Source organism: Haliaeetus albicilla, chromosome 7 (assembly GCF_947461875.1).
Source record: "Haliaeetus albicilla chromosome 7, bHalAlb1.1, whole genome shotgun sequence".
NCBI lineage: Eukaryota > Metazoa > Chordata > Aves > Accipitriformes > Accipitridae > Haliaeetus > Haliaeetus albicilla.
In genome coordinates this window covers 45630033-45650413 of record NC_091489.1, presented here as the reverse complement: position 1 = coordinate 45650413, position 20381 = coordinate 45630033, and the positions used below count along the sequence as shown (strand labels likewise).

At 42.9% G+C, this 20381-nt stretch overlaps 1 protein-coding gene across 5 annotated transcripts in view; it reads left to right on the top strand.

Annotated features, from left to right (window-relative positions):
- The window catches only part of FLI1 (Fli-1 proto-oncogene, ETS transcription factor), an 88883-nt gene that overhangs the window by 46726 nt on the left and 21776 nt on the right, over nt 1–20381 (top strand). For all 5 annotated transcript variants that reach the window (XM_069788205.1, XM_069788204.1, XM_069788208.1 and 2 more), the window contains 3 exons: nt 4163–4374; nt 13036–13190; nt 16554–16757. In XM_069788205.1, the coding sequence (XP_069644306.1) occupies nt 4163–4374; nt 13036–13190; nt 16554–16757 (571 nt within the window). The remainder of the gene's footprint in view (nt 1–4162; nt 4375–13035; nt 13191–16553; nt 16758–20381) is intronic.

Genomic DNA, 20381 nt, shown 5'->3' with positions numbered 1-20381 from the left:
TCTAAAGCTTGCATGCCATCTCCATTTCACAGTAAGGAATCAGGATAACTTGAAGCGTTGGTGGACTGTCAGCTCTCCCCACTGTGCTACCTGCATGACCAGAAGAACAGACTGGCTTTCCTGCAGCACGCAGGGACAAAATCAAAGTGTACCTCACCTTACTGTAGCCCTTAGACCTGGGTTTAGATGGCTCATCTAAAAAAAGGAAAAACTGCAAATTCGACCTCCTACAACTATAAGCAGTTGGTTATTAATAATAGCCATATCACATATTCATGTCTAAGGGATCCAGAACTGTGTGCCAGCTCTATGCAGAGCTGTTTCAGCAGTCATAGCAATGGGAGCCTTTCATTTGTGGCAGTTCAGCGGTGGGCTGCCCTGCAAAGGCTGCGGCTGTGCTTCACAGGGAGTTGAATTTGCCTATCACTGCGCTGCAAGCTGCCGTACATGGGATTTGCCACATTTATGCCAGGAATGTGATTAAAAACTGGAAAAACTGAAGCTAGCCTATTCCCAGAGGCAATATAATGTAACATATATGCCAGAATAATACACACAAGACCCCTGTCTCAGACTCAGTCTGGCCAGCTCAAGGACGCAGCCCAGGAGGCAACAACGTTGGGGGGAACCCTGACGAGCTGCGGCCTGTCTGGTTAGGTTATGTTAGCACCTTTAATGTGTCAGTGTGTTTTCCCAGTTGCCCGTCACCAAACGCTAAGTAGCTCTCAATTCCAGGGGATAGAAATTTGCCCTCTGGTATTCAATTTAACTGTTGATCTCTTCCTCAGCCAGAACTGAAGCAAACACTTCCTGAGCAGACTAGTCCTTCAAAACTGAATCTAGCAAAGCAGAGCCTCTGGTAGTGAGTACAAGGAAGGTTGTACACATTCCCCATCTGTGTCTCCAGCCTGAAACTCCGGCAGGGCCAGCCAAGCCCTGTCCTCTTCCAAGAGAGTTAAACTGAGTCCCGGGTAGTCCTCGCTGCTAGGACGTTATCTGAGTGGTCCCTGTACTTTGACACTGCCAGCTAAAGGCTACCTGTTGCTTGCCACCCCTTTGTTTTTCTCTTAAGCTATAGATGTACACACCAAGGAGAAGCTGATTGCAGCAGGGGTTGGCAGCATGTCACCCAACTTCCCTTGCATGCAATCAGCAATACTTGTTTGCTATTTGCATGCACGACCTGGATCGTAAGCAGGTGTTACAAGCCACTATCTCTGCCTGATCTGCTCTGTGTGTCTTCAGTTCCCCCAGAGCCTTGAGTCTGTAGCTTTTGTGGCTGTCACTAACTCAGGGGTTTAGCTCAAACGATTCCTGGTTCAGCAACTGCTTGGGCCTGCCATGATGGCAGCCATCGCATTTGAATTTCTTTTCCTGTGCGCGACACGGTTTTAAGGATGGTAGAGTTTGCAGTTTGTATGCATTCAAGCAGCAAAATGCAGAGCTTCTCGGTGCAACTGCTGCCTGCCTGTGAGATTATCATTATCCCCGTTAAGACCAGTTACCGCTGTAGGCAGGGCCTAGCAGCCACTTTGTCTTTCAAGGAAGATCCTTATCTCAGGAGGCAGGCTTCTCCATCAGATATTCTGTATATCAGAGAAAAGTGTGTATTTGCCTGTGTATGTAAAGATAGTTGTACTTGGATGCAGCCCTAATCATTGATCCTAGTCTAGCACAGTTCTTTGGGGTGAGGTTTTTGTTGGGGTTTGGGTTTTTGGGTTTGTTTTTGGGGTTTTTTTGGCGGGGGGGGAGGGCAGTTAGCCGGAAAGATCCCTGCTTTCCAATTTTTTTCCATCAGAACCTTTCTTTGGAAGAAAAATGGCTTTAGGCAGAAAAAGCATTACCTCAGATATTGTTTCCTTAAAAAATCCCAACTTTGTGTATGTTGTTAGACTGGAAATCTCGAAAACCAAACATTTAAAAATTTTATTTCATGAATTTGCAGTGGTACTCATGGTTTCCTTGCCTCTGACCAGTAAGATGCATAGCTGAGACTGGGTCTAGAGAGTCATAAATTAGTCCAGCACCCCAGGTATTTGCGGTTCACCTACTACCTCATGCCATAATGCAGGGAACCCCACATTTTTTGTACTGAAAGGAAGCGGAGACTTACAGAAGATGTGTCATTTAGGAACCCCTGCCTGTCATTCTGACTTCAGTAAATCAGAGAAGCAGCAAGTCACTATATCCTTACCTGTGATGGAAAAGCTTGCTCCCTTCTAAGAGCTGCCACCAGAAGATCTCGTGTTCTTGTACCTTTCGACACAGGCAAAGTTTATAGCCTGGAGGTAGTCTCAAACCCTTTAAGGAGTTTCTGACACAAGGCTGTGATCACACAGGGTTGCACCACAAGGAAATTCTTCCGAGGGGCACCTTCCACTCCCTAGCTTACTCTAATTAAAGCAGAAAAAGGGAGGGAGTACTTTTGAAAAGTTGTGCATCCACTACAAAAAAGCTGTTGGAAAGGATGAACACAATATGAGCTCCTTGCAACACACAGCATTAGGCAGTGTGGGGTAAAAGCTCTCATTTTTGTTGCTGAAAGGCTGTAGCCATCTCTGCTGATCAGTGTGAGAGGTTGCTCACAGAATTTTTATAGCAAATACTGTAATTTCAGCAGGACTTACGCAGATGTTTGAGGGTTCCTCCAAATTCAAGCTGAGTCAGGCCCACTTAAATTCTAGGCTACTCAGGCTTTTCTGGTTTTGTTACGTGATCTGAGATGAGAGATAGAAAATTGCTGATATTTGTAAATGCAGAGCACTGACCTGACTCTTTCTAAATAAGTGGGTTAATTTCAAGCGGAGAGGGACTCTCATGTTTACCCAGTAGACTCTAAGTATTGACATTTTTTGTGATGATATCATGAGCCTGGTCATATCTGATTTGCACTTAGATTCTTGAGTAATTGGAGGATTCCAGCAGCTGCACTTTTCTAAGTTTTCAGAATTTCTGTTTCTCTCCCTGGTTATGGAAGAATTTGCAAAACTAACCTCAGAAACAACTACTGGGGGGGAGGCGGGGAGAGAGCAGTAATTTATTACATTGAAAAGCTTGTGATGTGGACTGTCTCCTGTGTATTTTGAGCACTGAGGGTTGAGCAACACACCAGCTTTCAAAGCAAAGACAGTGTCTGTACATTCACAGGTAACCCACTGCTGCATACACATCAATGTTACGGGTCTTTTGAATGCTGGGTCCACAGAGTGGGTGAGTCTGTTGCTGCCTTTGTTTCAGAGGTCTGCTCCATTAACTCACGTTAAAGTAGTGTGTGCTTTTAGTTTGGGAGGTTCCTCGTTCAGTTTCTGGCTTGCCAGCCATAATGGCAGCTGTGTTATGTGCGGTTAACTTAGCTCCATAAAGAACATGCAGACCTTGTCAGATGCACTTTGAATAAGGCAGGACTGTGCCAAAGCCTTTATGAGCCTGGCATGCTTCATTTAGAAAACCCAAGCGCATCAATGCAAGGAAATTGATAGTCAAAACTTTTTGTCAACATTTGGAGTTTCAGCAGGAAAAAAAAAAAGGATAACAATTTCCTGTTTTTAAGCATTTCTAGAAATGCACAGTTTGGTAACTCACCAGTCCTACACTTCCCACAAAATAAACAAAAAGTGTAAAGTAATGCATTTTTTATCCCACCACTAACACCCATAACTCTGACCTGTACTGACTGCTTCTCCTTCACTAGTAACCTCAAAATATAAACACCACACAAAACCCTTTGAAAGAAGATGTATAGACCTTCAAATGACACTCCAGAAATGTTACATACTACATATCTCTTTGGTTGGTTTTGGACCAGCAAGTGCAGGCAGGTGGGCAGATAACTATGAAATTGCAGATGAAGCTGCTTACAGCAAGCAACGAGAAGGATATATCACCTAACAGCCACCTTTACTGTTTGCAGAAGTCAAGATAACCTTAATTCTTGCTCCACCCAGAGCAACACAGCAGCTAGCAAAGTAACCCACTGGTTTTGCATACGGGTTAATGGACCCCAAAGAATCTGATTCAATCTGCAATCCTGGCAGATGGCAATTTCAGACAGCGCTGGGCAGCTGTGGGGCCCTTGCAGGTGCTCACCAGCTCAAAGAGAGAATAAAAGTGGAGTTACTAGTTTAGTCATGACTCTGAGCACTTGGGTTTTTTTTCTCCTCAGGAGGCTCTGTCGGTGGTGAGCGACGACCAGTCCCTCTTTGACTCCACGTACGGCGCTGCCACTCACCTCCCCAAGGCAGATATGACAGCCTCAGGGAACCCTGACTATGGCCAGCCGCACAAAATCAACCCTTTGCCACCTCAGCAGGAGTGGATTAATCAGCCCGTCCGGGTCAATGTAAAAAGGGAATATGACCACATGAATGGATCAAGGTAAGGAAAGACCCTTTCCACATCTACTGAATCTTAAATAAAAGCAAAGCCTGTATCGTCCATTCATGCTCTTGTCCTGCCTATCAACAAACTCCACTCTTTGTGTAGGACCCCATCCAGCTGCCCCTGGAGTTCCTTTGTCACTCATTTTTTAATGGCCTGAGGATCTTGCTCTAGCAGTTCTGTGTCATTCATATCTACCAGTCTCCATGAACACTGTGCAGACTGGGACATGAGACTGCCAGGAGAGCGTTCATGCTGCAAACACTGTTGTAAATTACACATTTCATCACTTAGTTCAGCATCCCACGAATGTGCCATGGTTCAAGGGGCTCCTGAAGATGGAGTCGGTCATGCAGTAGTAGCTGGTGTTTATACCAGTGCTCCAGAGTGAAGCTAGTGAAAGCTGCACTAATGGACTCTATGCGCTTCACTGGAGGGCACTTCTTACTGCATCTGTAACTAGATTCGTGCTCCGTCAAGGCAGAAGCAACCATATGAAACTGGAGAGCTGCTTGATGGAGAAGGGAAAAAGAGGAGACTGAGGTCCTTTTTGGCAGTCTATGAGGTGTAACAAAACAAAAGGCATATACCCGGGTCTTCTGTGTGAATATATGCGACCACTGGTGAAAAAGAGAGTTCAGGAGTAGATTTGAGCAGTGACATTAACCATCAGAGGGACACTGGTTGTGATGTGTCCTCTACAGCTTTTAGCCAAATAGGTAGGAGGCCTGCTCCCCATCATTTATAGTTATTGCTGGGGGAGATGGATCATTTCCCTGTTCAATGAGAAATTCAAAGACTTGAAACCTTTTTACTATCGCAGCTCAGGTTGTCTCTTTGAAAAACATTTCTACAAGTCCAAAGCCTAGGAAAAAATTTCACCTCTTGGAGAAAATCTTTAGGTGTAGAAATTACAATTTTTTTTCAGTTCTAAATATATAAAATAAAGAAAAACTATTTTATTTTTTAGCATTAGGTTTTAGAGATCATATTAATTTTAAATTTGATTTTAATTTCAAAGTCACAAACATCTCTAACATTTGTACAATGTTAATACAGGACAGTTAAACAATCAAGGGAGTTTCTTCTTTAGGATTAGTTTAGGGCTTCTGTAACAGCCTATTTTCCTGGTTTCTGAGAACCTAGCAAAGTGTAGAGTTTGAAACAGAAAGCAGCCTCGCACTTTCAGACTTCTGTAGTGAGATGATGGTGTTAAAGACTTGAAACAGCAGCATATTTTTTTTCCTCGTAAGTATACAGTAGATGCTGATTTTACTATAAGATAAAGGTCTTTGCGTCAGTTGGTCTTTGACAGTGATCATTTGTAGACTGAATTTGATCTTGCCCCAGTTGTACCTTAGTATCATTTCTGGACTTCATAAGAACTACACAGATTTTTGCACTAGTGCTTCCAGTCTCAGAGTTGAGCCTGAAACATGGGAAAATTAGTTATTTCCTGAAAAACACCATCCCTGCATAACACAGGCAAAAGGATGGATCTTGAAAGTACCTGCAAGTTTGGCTTTTTTGATAGTCACAAGGACTACCTTTGGCTACCAAAGCTAGTCTTCTTAAGCTATCCCTAAATTCTTCAAGAGGGCAATGCAGAGTGGGATCCTGAGCAAACGAGCAAGGCTTGTGCATGGTGCTGTGCAGGTCTGACCTCTCCATCCTGCAGAGAGGTGAACCAGTCATGAGAACTGAGGTGGCCGAATCAGCCTCACATATGGCACAGGCAACACGCTCCCACGATCATGTGAGGACTCCCTTTCTAGCATTGCATCAGTTGCTCACACCCATAGTGTCAGACCAACACAGTGTTTCCTCCCATTATGCTACTTGTCTGTCTCACTCCAGCAAATTTTGGAGGGCCAAGGGAGCAAGTAGTCCTGTTGCACGCAACACATATTTGTGCTTTTCAGATCCTGTAAGCACATGTTCTCTATGGATTCTGCATGTGTGTTGTACTTCTATGTCCAAAAGTTTATGTAACATTCTCGTTGTATGTGTATTGCATGGACTTGGAATGAACTGTGTCAGGGTGTCCTTCCATTGTGATCTTTGTGTTACAATTTCCTCATCTGCTCAGAAAAAAAAGGGAAATAATACTGCTTTGACAAACTGATTCATTAACAACTGTAAGTGCTCTGATACCCATGGAAAAAAGCCCTCCAGAAGTGTGTTTATTCTGGGCAAAAAGGAAGTCCTTCTTTATGGGCTTGCTCAAGGCTACAAGATTCTTAGGCAGAAACTAAGTGTCCTCAGTCTCTCTAGAAGAGGCGTAACAACTTCCCAACCTGTTAGGAAAAAAAGAAAAGACTGTTTTGAATGTCAAAACTAAGCTCTGAAATAGCTTCCAGGCTTGCCTTTTGATAACTTATTAGCACAAGAGGTCCAATCCACCCAAGAAATGGGAACATTCATCTGAGTTACCCATCTTCTCGTCCTATTCATGGCTAAAAATTTGCCCTTTCCCCATACGTCCATCACAGTTCATTGTTGTGGGTTGGGCCACTCCAGTCCCTCTGCTTGTCCCTCTGCTCGTCAGCTGCCTGGCAAAACTGACACACCATCTGAGCGGCAAACACCAATCTCAATACAAATTAACTTGAACTGCTGACTGAATAACAAAACCTATTCCCCCTCCCTCTCTCTCTGCCTCTCCTTCTCTCTCTTGTTTTTCAAGCACACTCTCTTACTGGGTTCCAGCTGCCTCATTAGAGGGAGCAGCCTTTATTCTGTGCTTCACCTGTACTTGAAGCGCTAGCATTTTCTGCTTGTCAGGAGAATGGTTTATGTACTCTGGGGAGTGATAAAGCTATAGGAAACCTGACAGTGGAGGGAGCTGGATGACGGCAAGAGACAGTGTCCAGCTTTTCTTCTTTTTCTTAGCAACCAGAAGCAGGTCTGACTGCCATGAGGTATAGCGTGATGAGTTGGTTTGGTCCTCAGCAGAGTGGGAGAAGGGGTCTTTGAAGAACCTCTCCAAGCCTGTTTTGCAGAGCCACCCCTCCAAGTGCTAAACAACATGGAAACCCTGACCAGCCTTCTACCCCATGGCAAGTTTTCCTGGTTTACTCCCAAATTGGAAAGAGTTTCCCAGATAACTGCATGCTAACTGTGTATAGGGGATATTCAGGCAATGGCAGAGATCTGTGTTTTAGGGGAGAAGATGGGACTTCTGTATTACTGCAAGATTCAGAAGTAGAAATTTTGTGAAAGTTTCTAGTATTACCAGACCTGGATGCAGTATATGGCCTCAAAATCTGTCCTTGCCTTCACAGACAGCTGCTTGCTCAGGACAAAACCCAGTGCTACATTTGTGTTTCGCAGTGATTAGTGTCCAAACACAAGGCAGTTAAAATCCAACATAGAAAAATTAAAATCCTTGTGCTTCTTACACCCCCTTAGGCATTGGGAAAGGGAAATAGTCTTGTATTTGTAGCACTGACCTGTTACACACAAAAAATAGAAGTCCAGCTTTTCCATAGTTTTACTGCAAGATGTTCTGTATACCATTCATCTTTCTGCATCCATTTGGGGACTGGAAGCGTGGCTTGCAGTCTTTCTTCTTTGCTGAGTTTGTATCTTTTGTTTATTTCATTTATAGCCCATTCAGGGAAAGATCTGTCTCCTACAAAGTGCTTGTACAGTTCCCAACATACTAGGCCTGGATTTCTGTTGGGACCTTTAGAAGCTTTTGTGATATAAATATGATAATTTATATTTTTAAAAAACCAAAAATCTTTCACATTTTAAATTCCAACTAATAAAGGAGGAGGATTATTTAGAAAAATGCTGGGTAAAGTTTAACCCAATTTACAGTCCATTTTAATAATTGATTTTTCCTTATATTTTACATAAATTCCAAATGCAAAGAATGAACCAAACAACAGATGTTCCAAATTTTGACTGTATTTACTGAGTTACTACAGATCTGCATTCGTAGCTAAACTCAGAGAGTGATTTTTAAAAGGTCGTTACAAAATTTGTATGATCTTCAAATGTGAAAGAATATTCTAATGGGCTGGATGTGTACATGATTGTGGGCAAACTTCACTGTGTAGTTCCAGCTGATGTTACCAATTTTGTCTAGCTGAAATAATGAAGTCAGTGCTTTGCAAATGCTTTGGAGATGTTCTCTTGCTTCAGAATATTAAAATAATGCTAAGGTTCAGGGATCTCAGAACATTTTTATGCTACAATAATTTTCTCAAAACAAAACAAAGAGACCATCTATGATGTCTAGAATAAAAAGCCCCTTTAAGTAGCGTGTGAGCCCTCTAGTGGGATTCGCTGTGTTGTTCTAGTCCCCAGCCAGAGCAGCAGACTGTGCAATTAATTACCTACTGTTTGCATTTACCTGTATGTGATATACACAATTCTTTTAGACCCTACTGAGCCTCTGTGCTTTCCTCATGCAGTTTGAGTTTTGTAACCTCTATGTCTTTTTCCATCCTTTTTACAGCTGTCCCTTCTTTCTGCAGACTTGCAGTCTTTTTCAGTGTGAACCTCCTCCTGAGGCATTCCTGAGAGCAGGGGGAGAGGCAGCATTAAAGGGCAGTTAGATGCGAGTTTTGAGGAGCTGTGATTCTGCCCTGATAGCTCTGTTCCCTGCCTGTGAGAGGGAACCACAAGCAGAATCACAGCATGTCTGTTGTTATTTCCTTCATTGAACAACAAAAAAATTAAAATCTAATTTCAAGTGTAAAGATTAAAGTTGAGATGACCAAATGGGGACTTAAACCAAAAAGTGGCAAATTTAAAAAGAAAAGAAGATGGGAAGAGAGGAGGAATGAAGAGATAGGAAGAAAGGAGTAGAAAGAAGGAGGAAATATCACACTGACCGCAGCTGAGTCAGGTTCAGAAATCACTGAAATCCCTTATTTTGCTCTTTCGAATGAAAGCCAAAGGTGATTCCTAGACAGAGGCCCTGGGACAGTAATTGCTTTATTTTCAGGTATCTGGAACACAGGCTGAAGCTGTACAGAGGATTTATTAGTCAATGCCAGGCTAGCTGCTTGTGCATTTTGGCCAGTCTAGCATAAACTTTCCCAAAACACCAAGCTCTTGGCATCCCCAGAGACTGCCACTGGAGCTGCTGGAACGAAGAGTCTTTGGACAGACAGTGGGAATGAGTACTGCTTCATATTCCTTGGACTCTGTCACTGCCACACTGAATACACTTAAGAGATCTTGTGAAAGCAGCCTATATCCATTTACCTTAGTAGATCTACAGCGTTTTCTGCCCCAGAACCTGAGCAAGTCCAACATGTATGGCCACTTGAATGTCTGAGGTCTCTGTGAAAAGTCAAGGATTTAATCTGGCATCTGAAATCCCCTCGCACAAACCATTTCAAATAATGAGGAAATCTTTATATAAATCTAAGTCTGCTTGTGGGTGATGCATGAACTAAGAAGGGAGCTATATTCAATGAATACACTATTCATGGCTCACAGCTCCCTGTTCTCATTTGATACTGTAGTTGTTCCCCACACTGAATTCTTCTCTGTGTTGCCCACAGCTACACCTACCTTCTCCTGGGATACTGTTAAATCCCTCATCTTAGGCTGGGGCAGTGCAGTAATGGGCATCCAGAAGCTGCGAAGACAATTCAGTCTGGTAGTGCTGTCTCATTTCCCAATAAAAGGCTCCATTTGGATCTGGTAGGAAATGTTGGGTTACAGAGGACACAAAAGTAAGGATCTTCCCGCTTGCCGTCACTAAAAATTTCATGGTGTTTTTCATAAGGACAGTTCGGTCTCCTGCCCAGCTAAGTTTTGGTAATGCTATTCCCAGTTATGTCTGTCCTTCTGCTATCAGATTTCCACTGGGGTTAGCTCTGGATCCAACCATCCTGAAAACTTCCTCAGAGGGAAGGGAGGTGTCTATACAGCCACACAGACACAACCCTGTCAGGTACACGGAGCACGTTTAACGTCCTGCAGGGTTAAGAGAGTGGCTTCTCTTCCCACAGTGGTAAATCAGTGGTTGGTAAGGGCACCTCAGTCACTTAAACTTCTTTTCTGATCTGTCTCTTAGACTTGGTTGTCTGGTTTTGACTGCGGAGACATACAGAGCAAGGCAGAGGATAGGCAGGGTCCTAACTGCCAAGCCAAGAGTCTGCAAAGTGAAAAATCATCACAAAACCGCCGAGGAGATATCTTACAGTGTTGGTGTTTTTTTTGTTACTTTGCTGTATCGGTCATGTGAATGTGTGTGATACTTAGCAGGGAGAATAGAGACCGCCAGGGACCCTGTGGTCTTTTCACTGGTGTCATTTCATGCCAGTAGAAAGCATGTATACTCCTAGGCAGATAAGCTTTTTAGAAGATGTTATGATCTGAGAGTCTGGATATATCCTATAGTTCTGTACGAGTAGTATACATGTAAGTATTTTACCACAGATAGTGTGTATCTCAGCTGCGGGGGTTATTTTCCAGGGAAATTTAATGACCGAGCAGGGGGGGTGGGAGTGAACCCCTAAGAAGGACCTTAGGCAGCAGGTAGTTGTGCCAGCACCGCTAGCACCTGGGACCTGCTGACTGCAGGGAACGCGAAGAAAATTTTACTGTTATGTCTGAAGGAGGGAGAACTTAATCCCAAACCATACGTGGGGATGTGTGTGTTCAGGTCTGCCCCACCAGCTGGGCTGCTCATACCATTTAAAGTCAGCACCTGGTCTCCAGGCCGGGCGGGCGAGGAGGTTGGTCACCTCCCAGGGACGGTGAGCACTAAGCTGAACAGAATCTGACACCCTGAAGCATGGATGCTCTTGCCGTTTCACCGAGTCTTCTCAGGACAGCCCGTACCTCAGGAAAGAATAAGAACCTTTGTGCTGCTTCAGGGCTTTTTCTCTGCCAGTACAGGCAGCATTTAACACCTGACACAGAGTATTTCAACAGAAAGTTAGAAATGATCACATTCCCTGTGAAAACCCTGGTGTCCCTGCAGTTGCTCAGACTCTCCTTTGACTGCCACGGGGACATTAAACCTTCAGCAGTTTGCCTCTCTGAAGGCGGATTTTGGTTCCCTGCCTGGAAAAACAGTAGGCGAAATAGTAAAACCTTAAATTCGAACATGTGTAAGTTATACATCTTATTTCCATTTTCAAGCAACATTCCCTCAGTAAGACATGAGGAAAAAATTACCATCTGCCTTAGAATATCTCGGTGGAGCATTTATCTCCCAGCCATGATAACTGAATTTCAGTAATTTCTCCCTCCCCCACCATTCAGATTAAGAAACAAATTTGTTTAGTGTCCAAACTTGGAAGTCTTGCCAGCTGGACTCAGAGGGTGGGATTTGGTGCACTGTCATAGCTCTTACCCTTCAGCGAACAGTTTCCTCCCAGACGACTTTGCTTCTTGCAGGGAAGAAGGACAGCTGCGCACCTAAAGCAGTGGACTGAACTGCAGTGGGTATAGGCTCTGTGCTCACTTTGCACAGAGATTGCACACTAACGCACCCTTGTAGAGGTGAGGGCAATAATGCTGCCCTTCCCTGGTACGTTCTTCAGAGCTGGGATGTGCTGTGTGCCTGTGGCAGGCTGTGGACTGGTATTTTAAGTGACCTCTAAAGCTAAAAGCATGACTTCCTACTGCAGCTGGAGAAAAACAAAATCTGTGCTCCCTATCTGTGGTTTGGAGGCTCGTAATTCTCCCAGAGCAGGACAGAGAAAGCCTATTGCTTGCCAAGGGTCTGCATGTAGTCCAGGTCTTAGCACAGTGCCACCTGAGTTGCTAAATGTTCCCTCCTCATCACTCCATCACCTCAGAAGTAAAACTGGAGCCAGAGACTTTTTCACACACAGTTTCTGTGGTCTGAAGTTCTTGACTCACGCCTAAGGCACCTAAGATTTCTAGATTTCCTATCCAAGTGGTAGACAAGCCTGGGACTGTTTTAACTGTTAAGAACAGACAAGATCAGTTACATTCAGCCCTGTATAAATAAGACTCTTTAGATACCATGCTAATATTGTAGTATTCTCTTGTGACTATCCTGTCATTCTGGCATGGGAATTTTGTGTTCTTTGTTAATGAAATGAAAGGAGGTGTATCTATTTCTGATTAGCTCTGCAGAAATGCCTTAGGTCATGAGGTGAGAAGTACAGCCTTTCTGTCAATTAACAGACTCCACTGCAACAGAAAGATGGTGTGCAGGGTTGTTTTTAACACAATGCAAGAGTGAAATAGTCCAACAAGGGCTCCTAGACCATCAAGCTGTGTCTGAAGGATTGCTAAAATGCAACTGAGCAATAACAGATGAAGGGGGAGTGAGGGGTGTAACCAATAGACTTACGGGATAGGCACTTGCTTTTTACCTGGTTCGTGAGTTTTGATATTTCAGAGGTATTGAGTATGGCCTTACAGCTACCATTGCCTTTGTCTGAAAGTCCCTCTTTTTTGAACCTCCAACTCTCTTTCCCCAACTGGTTTCATTATCAAAGATCCTCTCCATGAGACTTGTGATTCATAGATCACCTTATGACATTCATGTGACAGGCCGGGACTGGCCTCTCCCACATGTAAAGAAACTCCCCTTAACTTTTCACCTTTGGGATATTTGCCATTTCTGTAACCCAAACCTCCTTCTGCTACAGCAGGGATGAAAGGTGCATAATAATGACAAGTCATCTGTTTCCTTTTGCATTTCAGGGAGTCCCCTGTAGACTGTAGTGTGAACAAATGCAGCAAACTCGTCGGAACAGGGACAGAGTCCAACCCAATGAGTTACAGCACCTACATGGATGAGAAGAATGGGCCTCCTCCCAACATGACCACCAATGAGAGGAGAGTCATTGTCCCAGCAGGTACCACCGCCGTCGAATTCTTTGTGTCGTATTTCCTTGCACTGTCTTAAATAACAGATAAGGCTTCTTTAACCACTCTCTGAGGAATTCTCTTTCTTACAAACCATGTAAAAAGTAAGGAAAACATCAGAGTTTCTGGCTAGTGGGAATTTCCCGTGTCCCAGTGTATGTTCTACCTTGAAGCAGAATAAGAAGTGGATAATTAGTTCTTCTTCTTCCTCTTTTTTTTTTTTTTCTGGAATGAAGTGTTGTTTTAGTTTGTTGAACCAAATCCATCTCCTGTCATGTGTTAGACGAGAATCTGCAGTGCTTCCTGGGACACGCATAGTATGATCAAAGAGTGCAGTTCATAGGCAAGAATAAGCATGAAGTGGACCCAGATTATAACTCCCATGATGTTCTGCAGGATCCAGATGCACTTTCATGTCGTATTGATTCAAAATGAGCTATTTTGTTTTCATTTTTTTGTTAGAAGTAGAAAACCAGAAAAATTATATTTTGCAGGAACTACATAATCCTTCCAAAAACTGTTACACAGAAACATTCCTGTCCAGTTCTCTGTTTGTATTTGATATCCACATCTGCTCTCTGAAATTGGCAGGATGCATTAGATGCATTTGGACAGTCAAGGATGAGAGCTGCTGTGGCAGGCAACTGAACTGGTGAAGTCTGAATCTGGAATGAGAGGGAGTCTTTTCCCCACAAAGTTTATAAACACCATAGATATAAACAGGCTAGCCCAGGAACTTTCCAGCAGCGGAGATATTATGAGCCAAGCCCTGGCCCAATTTCCGTACCGAAACTTCCACTGATTTCAAGGGGTGCAGCTTTTCACCCAGTGTTGTGAGGGTTTCACCAAGGGTTGTAGCTGATTCAAGCAGATGAACTGTTGGCAGAAAGAAATGTACTCGTGGAATTTAGCTCTGTTTTCTGATCATGGCTTGACCACGAACAGATGACAATTCCCAAGCATTTGTTTGCCATTTAGGATGAAAAGCAAAAGCTTGAACTGAATGTAGTGAAGGGAAGCCAATAAGAGATTGACAGCAAATCTCAAAGTACCATTAAAGCTGTTGTTAGGATCTGCTTAGAAAGACTGGCTAACCTAATTGGTGACAGCATCAGATATGTTTTCAGTGTCAACGTTGCCTAGAAAGGTGTTAGCTGATACCAACTAGTCATTATATTATTGAAGATATTCAAGAGGAAACATTTATCCTGCTCTGTACCATGCTATTTATGCATATTTAAAAAGACCAAGGGTGGGCTAAAATTTAGTGTTGTTGTAGACATAGGGGAAATGACTTTTAGTGCCCTCAGTGGAAGAGAAGGTTTAAAATCCCCTCTTTGAAGGAAAGTGGAAAAAAGGACTTTTTTCCCCTCATGAGCATCCACAAATCAAAACCTTGAGATACTTGTGAAATAGCAGTGATTTACCAGACTTTGGAAGACAATAATGAACATCATCCCAGATCTCTGGCTACAGGATATGAGGCCGAGTTCATCCAAGAAAGGCATTTGGAAATTTTAATATAATCCAGAGTAAAGATTTATAGCGCATTAGGGTGAAGATAGGCAAGAATAATGTCACATTAGGCTTGCAATAGTAATAATAATGAACTCTAAGCCATGTTTCAAGAAGGCAGTTTTTCAGAGACCATTCAATGTCTTTGGCAGTGATAAATAGGCTGAACGAATATCTGAAATTCAAAAGTGTTTGTTTAAAGGGAGACCACAAATTCAATATGCTCTCTAAATGTTGGGGGTTTTTTTCAAAACTCAAGACAAATAACTCATTCAATTAAAAAAAAAAAAGAATCCTCCCCTGAATACTTGCATTGTAAAATTTGCAGTCTTTTGCCAGTGCTTAGAAAGCAGATTTTAAATTGGCTATTGCCAAAATTTAAAGGGAATCCATCTTTGTTTCTGAAAGCAGACTTGCAAAGATATGGGGTTGTAAGTTTCACGTTTAAAATTCAACTTCAAGCAACCTGGTCCTACTAGAAATTCAGTGAGGAAATGTCACAGTTATAATTTCAGTATTCCTTGGTCTTACTTCTCCATTTCATGCTATTTTTCTGGAACTCAGCTGCCCAGGAATGTACCAGGTACAGCCACAACCTGACCTTTTGTGTCAAGGGGTCCCTGCAGCCCGAGCACACACAGTTTACAGCTCTGGGCCAAGGCATTATATTATACACTATAAAATGTGTGGCAGAGGCATTTCTTGTCCCCACCCAAAGCACAAGCTACCAGCTGTGTGATGGCTACATGTTTCTGATCCATTTTCTCAACTGCCTCAGGACCTGAAGTGTTTGAGGTTTATCTTAGAGGAATGTACCAGCTGTGATGGACAGATCAAACGTCTCCAAAGCTAAGGCTTGCCTTCACAATCCTCTCCAGCTGCAATGGAACATGTATTTGCAGCTTAAATTTTCAAATGGAATACATGGGGAGAAGCAGCACAGGAAACATCTGAAAATGCAGATATGCTCTGAAAATGACTCCGTAAAAATGGTATCGTGGCACAAATTCTTGCTGGGACTTTCTGATCTAATGCTCTTTTCAAAACTCAAAGGATGATTTCTTTTTTTAACTACTGATGCAGCAAACCATCACCATGGGGTCTGAAACTCCAGCCGGGTTCAATCTCTCTCTTACGTCATCGCCAGTAATAAAGATTCCACAGCTGGAGCTTTGCTGACAGTTGATAATGATGCATGAGACAGTATAAAATCCACATTGCCCTCCAATAGCTGTGTTGGTTTTACAGGGCTAGCGGAGGTAGAATTGTGTTCTTGTCAGCAGGGTGAACAAATGTGACTCAGAGATACATGGCAAGCTGTTCTGTTTAAGCAATAATATTTTTTTTCAGAGTCCCTTTGCTGACCATAAATACCGCCATCCTCAGACTTTAAAATGCCATCTGTTGGAACTTTGTAATACACTTGTGAGGGATGGTGTGACTTATACAGCACTGATGTAATTACATAGCATTGCAGAACCAGAGCTGTGACAAGCATACTCTTTCAAAGGGATGAGTTTGCTTTTGAAAGCTTTTTTCCAGAGGGAGAGAACTCACAGTCAAATGTCACTAATACTGTTCCCAAGCACAGGTATAAGATTCAGGCAGGTGGGAGACAGTCAAGAGAACTCACCCAGCCAGAGGGTCAGTGTGATCAGTTTATGCACCTTGAGTCTCGTTATAGCAGAGTACTTGTTCATCTTGGCAAAATACATTGGAATCAGTAAATTAAATACATTTGGTTGTGGAAACAATGGTTAATGCTTTGACTAGGCTACAGTGAGTGCTAGAGGCTTGAGGCTTGCATATAGTTACCATCCTTTGTGCTTTCCTGCCAGATCCCACCCTATGGACCCAGGAACATGTGCGCCAGTGGCTGGAATGGGCTATAAAGGAATATGGATTAATGGAGATTGACACCACCATCTTCCAGAATATGGATGGCAAGGAGCTCTGCAAAATGAACAAGGATGACTTCCTCCGAACCACCTCCGTCTACAACACAGAAGTTCTGTTGTCTCACCTCAGTTACCTCAGGGAAAGTAAGTATTGCCCTGACTCATCCCAGCCCTAGCTTACATGCTGATAGGATAAGCTGCCATGAGCACTGAACTTCTAGGGCTCTTCTTGCAGGATAAATAGCAGCAAGGATGAAGGAAAAAGAACAGAGGAAGGCAAGCAGAGAGAGCAAACAAGGAAGGGAGGACTAAAAAGTGGGTTGGAAAGTTAATTTTAGCTTAGATGGAGTTAGTGGTGCTATCAGGGAGGTGAAGAACTGAGCAGGACTCTTAAGAAGATTAGATAGTCTTCCAGATAATAAAAACATCTGTGGGTACATGATAAAAATACATAAATTTGCTCTGGAGATTAAACCAAACATTAACTGATGGGTCATGGGCAAATTATTCCATAACTTTGCAGTTAGAGGGCTGTGCACTTTCCCCTAAGGTTTCTGGTAGAGACTGCTTCAAAATAGGACCATCAACTGGCCAGAGTTGGAGATTTTCTACGTTCATGGAGGCCCAGATTTGTTGGAAAGACGAAAAAGATAGATGATTAATTCCCCAAATGTAAGTGTGCTGAAGCAAACATTGTGCAAATGACCTAGTACTCAAAGAACAAGTTTTCCTGAACCTCTTCATTGCTACTCTCTGTCCCACACTAGAGTATGTGATGGATCCAATACTCCTTTTTGCTGTATTAAGCCCCTAAGACAGAAGCTGTGAGCAGTCTTCTGAGCTACTTCTGGAGAAGCATACCGCAGCAGCCCAAACAGGAATGATCACCTTACAGTTAGCACATGCTCTTGAGGCTGGGAGTGTTAGATTCAGGCCTTCCTAAGACTTCATGTGCAACCATGAGCATGTCCATAGCTTCTGAATGTCTCCTCTTCAGCTATAAAACGGAGGTTAAAGCATTTCTTTTCTTCACAAAGGTGCGCTCAGGATAATTGCATTATGACGAGGCCAGAGAAGTGGAGCTAAATCTCACATGCTCCAATATTTTTTCAAGTGGAACACCTTTTATAGGAGTATAATTATTGAGGACTGAAAAAATCAGGAGAAGGTGCCATAAAGCAAGGTGGGAGGGCAGGGAGAGAAAGAAAAAAGGATATTTCCTCCACTGGGAAATCAAATTGTGATGTAAAGGCAGCTTAAGATGTCTCCATCTGGCCAGTGCAATAAAGCAGCGAGACAGCATTTATTTAGGGTGTTTCTTCAAAGCTGTTCGGTGCTGGTCCCTCCCCGCCTCTGCTAAAATCAGTGGGAGTTTTACAGATTACAGTGGGACAAGAGTTAGATCACAGATGGGTGCCTCTGTAAGCCCCACCTTTATGTTTTTTTGAGAAGTCGAGCCAAGGAAATGATTCACAACAAATAACCAAACTGTTGGATTTGAACAGTTTTTGTCCCTTGCGACTTCACAATAAAATAATTTCCCATCCAAAATAATTTGCAAATTTCATTCTGTTTCATCAGCAAAGAGCTGCTGGTTCACAGAACACTTCAAGATTATTGCAGATGCAAAATAACTTTCTAACTAAGGTTTGCATGCAGAATTACACACTTTTACAGGAAATCGTAAGGCAGTTTTGTGAAGCCAGTGCTGCTTTGGCCAAACCTGCTGACTTTGGCTGGGCAAATCAGATGCTTTGTAACCGGAAATGTTTTTGAATTCCCACAAGATAAATACTCAAGTGAGACTCTTGAATTGTCTTATCAATAAGACTTGAGAATTGACAGAAAGAGACGAAGAAGGAGTTGTATGTTTTTTGAATCAAAGAACCAGGCTGAATTTGAAAAGGTTGGCAGAAGAGTTGAATTCTTCTGTTGCTTTAGCTCCAGACAGCATCTCCAGTGATAGTCTCAAGTGTTAGGTATCCCATTACTTGGGGTGTTCAAAGAGAGTACCAGAGGAATTGCATTCTTGCTCTCACGGTGTAAGCCTGAAGCCCTGGATTCAATTGTTCAGAAGCAAATTCCTGATTGATCTCACCTACCTTTAGATACCTGAAGGCCCTAAATTAGAAGTCTGATCACACTGGTCTCTGTTTATAGAAAAAAAGCAACAGGGCATGTTGAAATTCAAGGTAGTAGTCCCCTAGTTCACACATGGCATTTAAATGCCTGAAAATAGGAGGGATAAACCTTTTCCTCAGTTCCTCTATGCTTCAGTTTTACTTCTGTAAAATGGAGCTAGTAATCCTGCCTTCTTGTTGGTCTTGTCTGTTGAGATGGCCAATCTGTGGAACAGGGATTGTGTCTAATGTCTCTCAAGACCCAGCACAATGGAGTCCTAATGCAGTTGCAACATTTAAGTGCTGCTGCGATGCATGCTGAATAATAATCATAAACATATAATGTTCTGCCCAGGGAACGCCTACAATGATTTCTATGCTATTAAGCAAAAAAACCCGAGCAACTTTGCTGGATTCAGACAAATTAGTTATTCCTATTTTACGTGGATGCATACGAAAGGAGAATTCAATCCCAGTCCATCCCCAGCTTTTATGATTATAAATGTCTCTCTGTTCAGCCCCTTGGGTTGTTCTAAGACGTCATGCAAGTGCTGTCCTTATTAAAGCAAGCTCCTGTCTGAGTGGAGGTCAGGAAGCCTCTGAAGAGCATTCCTTTCTGTGCAGCTGTTCCTAGCGCTGCCTAATGACAGTCTGGTTTCTGGATTGCTGGTTAACTCCCTCATGGAGTAACGCCTTCGAAAGGAGCTTATTGTTTTTCCAGACTGATTTCCAGCGGATGTTTAGTGCTGAGCCTCTGAGCTCAGTGCCATGGGGAGATGGGCTTTTTTCATGATTTTCCCCCTCTTGTAAGGTTGTTTGTTTCAAAGACATCCAGCTCTGCTCCTGCTTAGAGTGGAGAATACGTGATGGCAACAAAACACAGGAGAACTTTGGGGAATTGCAGATCTATAGGCTAGATTACATCTGCCCAGTCTCTCTCTTGAAAGGTATTCGTCCTCTCAGGATGTTAAACTGGATATGTGATGACTAGTGAATCCTCAACTTTGGTGTTTGTTTTCCAAGAAATAAAGCTGGTCTGAACTTTCTAAGCCTGTTTGCTAGGCAGGCAAGAAGACCCCCTGAAAATTAGCTGCCTGAGAAGGTTTTCAACTTCTTACACTCCTGATCAGGGTAAAAGCATTCTTAAAACTGCTGATGAAGTACGTTATTTTGGCACATCTGAGTCCAGATTGAAAAAATAAACTGGTAACATCTGCAAGACCTCTACAAAAACTCAATCTTAGTTTTGGAGACAGAAGGTTCAGGTGAGCTATTTAATATAGTCAAGACTAAACCAAACTCATTTCACAGCACCTTTAGTCTTCAGGCAAAACTTAGGTCTGGATCAGAATCATGCAGTTGTTTCCTGTTTCCGTAACCTATTGAAGCAGTCAGGAATTCAGACGTCTCTGATCTTTAGATTTCAGACTTGCAGAACCCAGCTCTGCAGCACACTCTATCCTTTGGAGTCTCTCAAACACTGCCCAGTAGTTTTTTCAGGGAACTTACTGTCCATCCTGTTCAAACAATCGTCTTTCTTTAAGTGTTTCTTCCAGTTTCGTCTCCAAAATTGTGAAGCCATGCCTTGGCTTTTTCTTCTTCTCATTCATCCCCCTGCACCTTCAGACTCCAGACTGAATGACTGCTG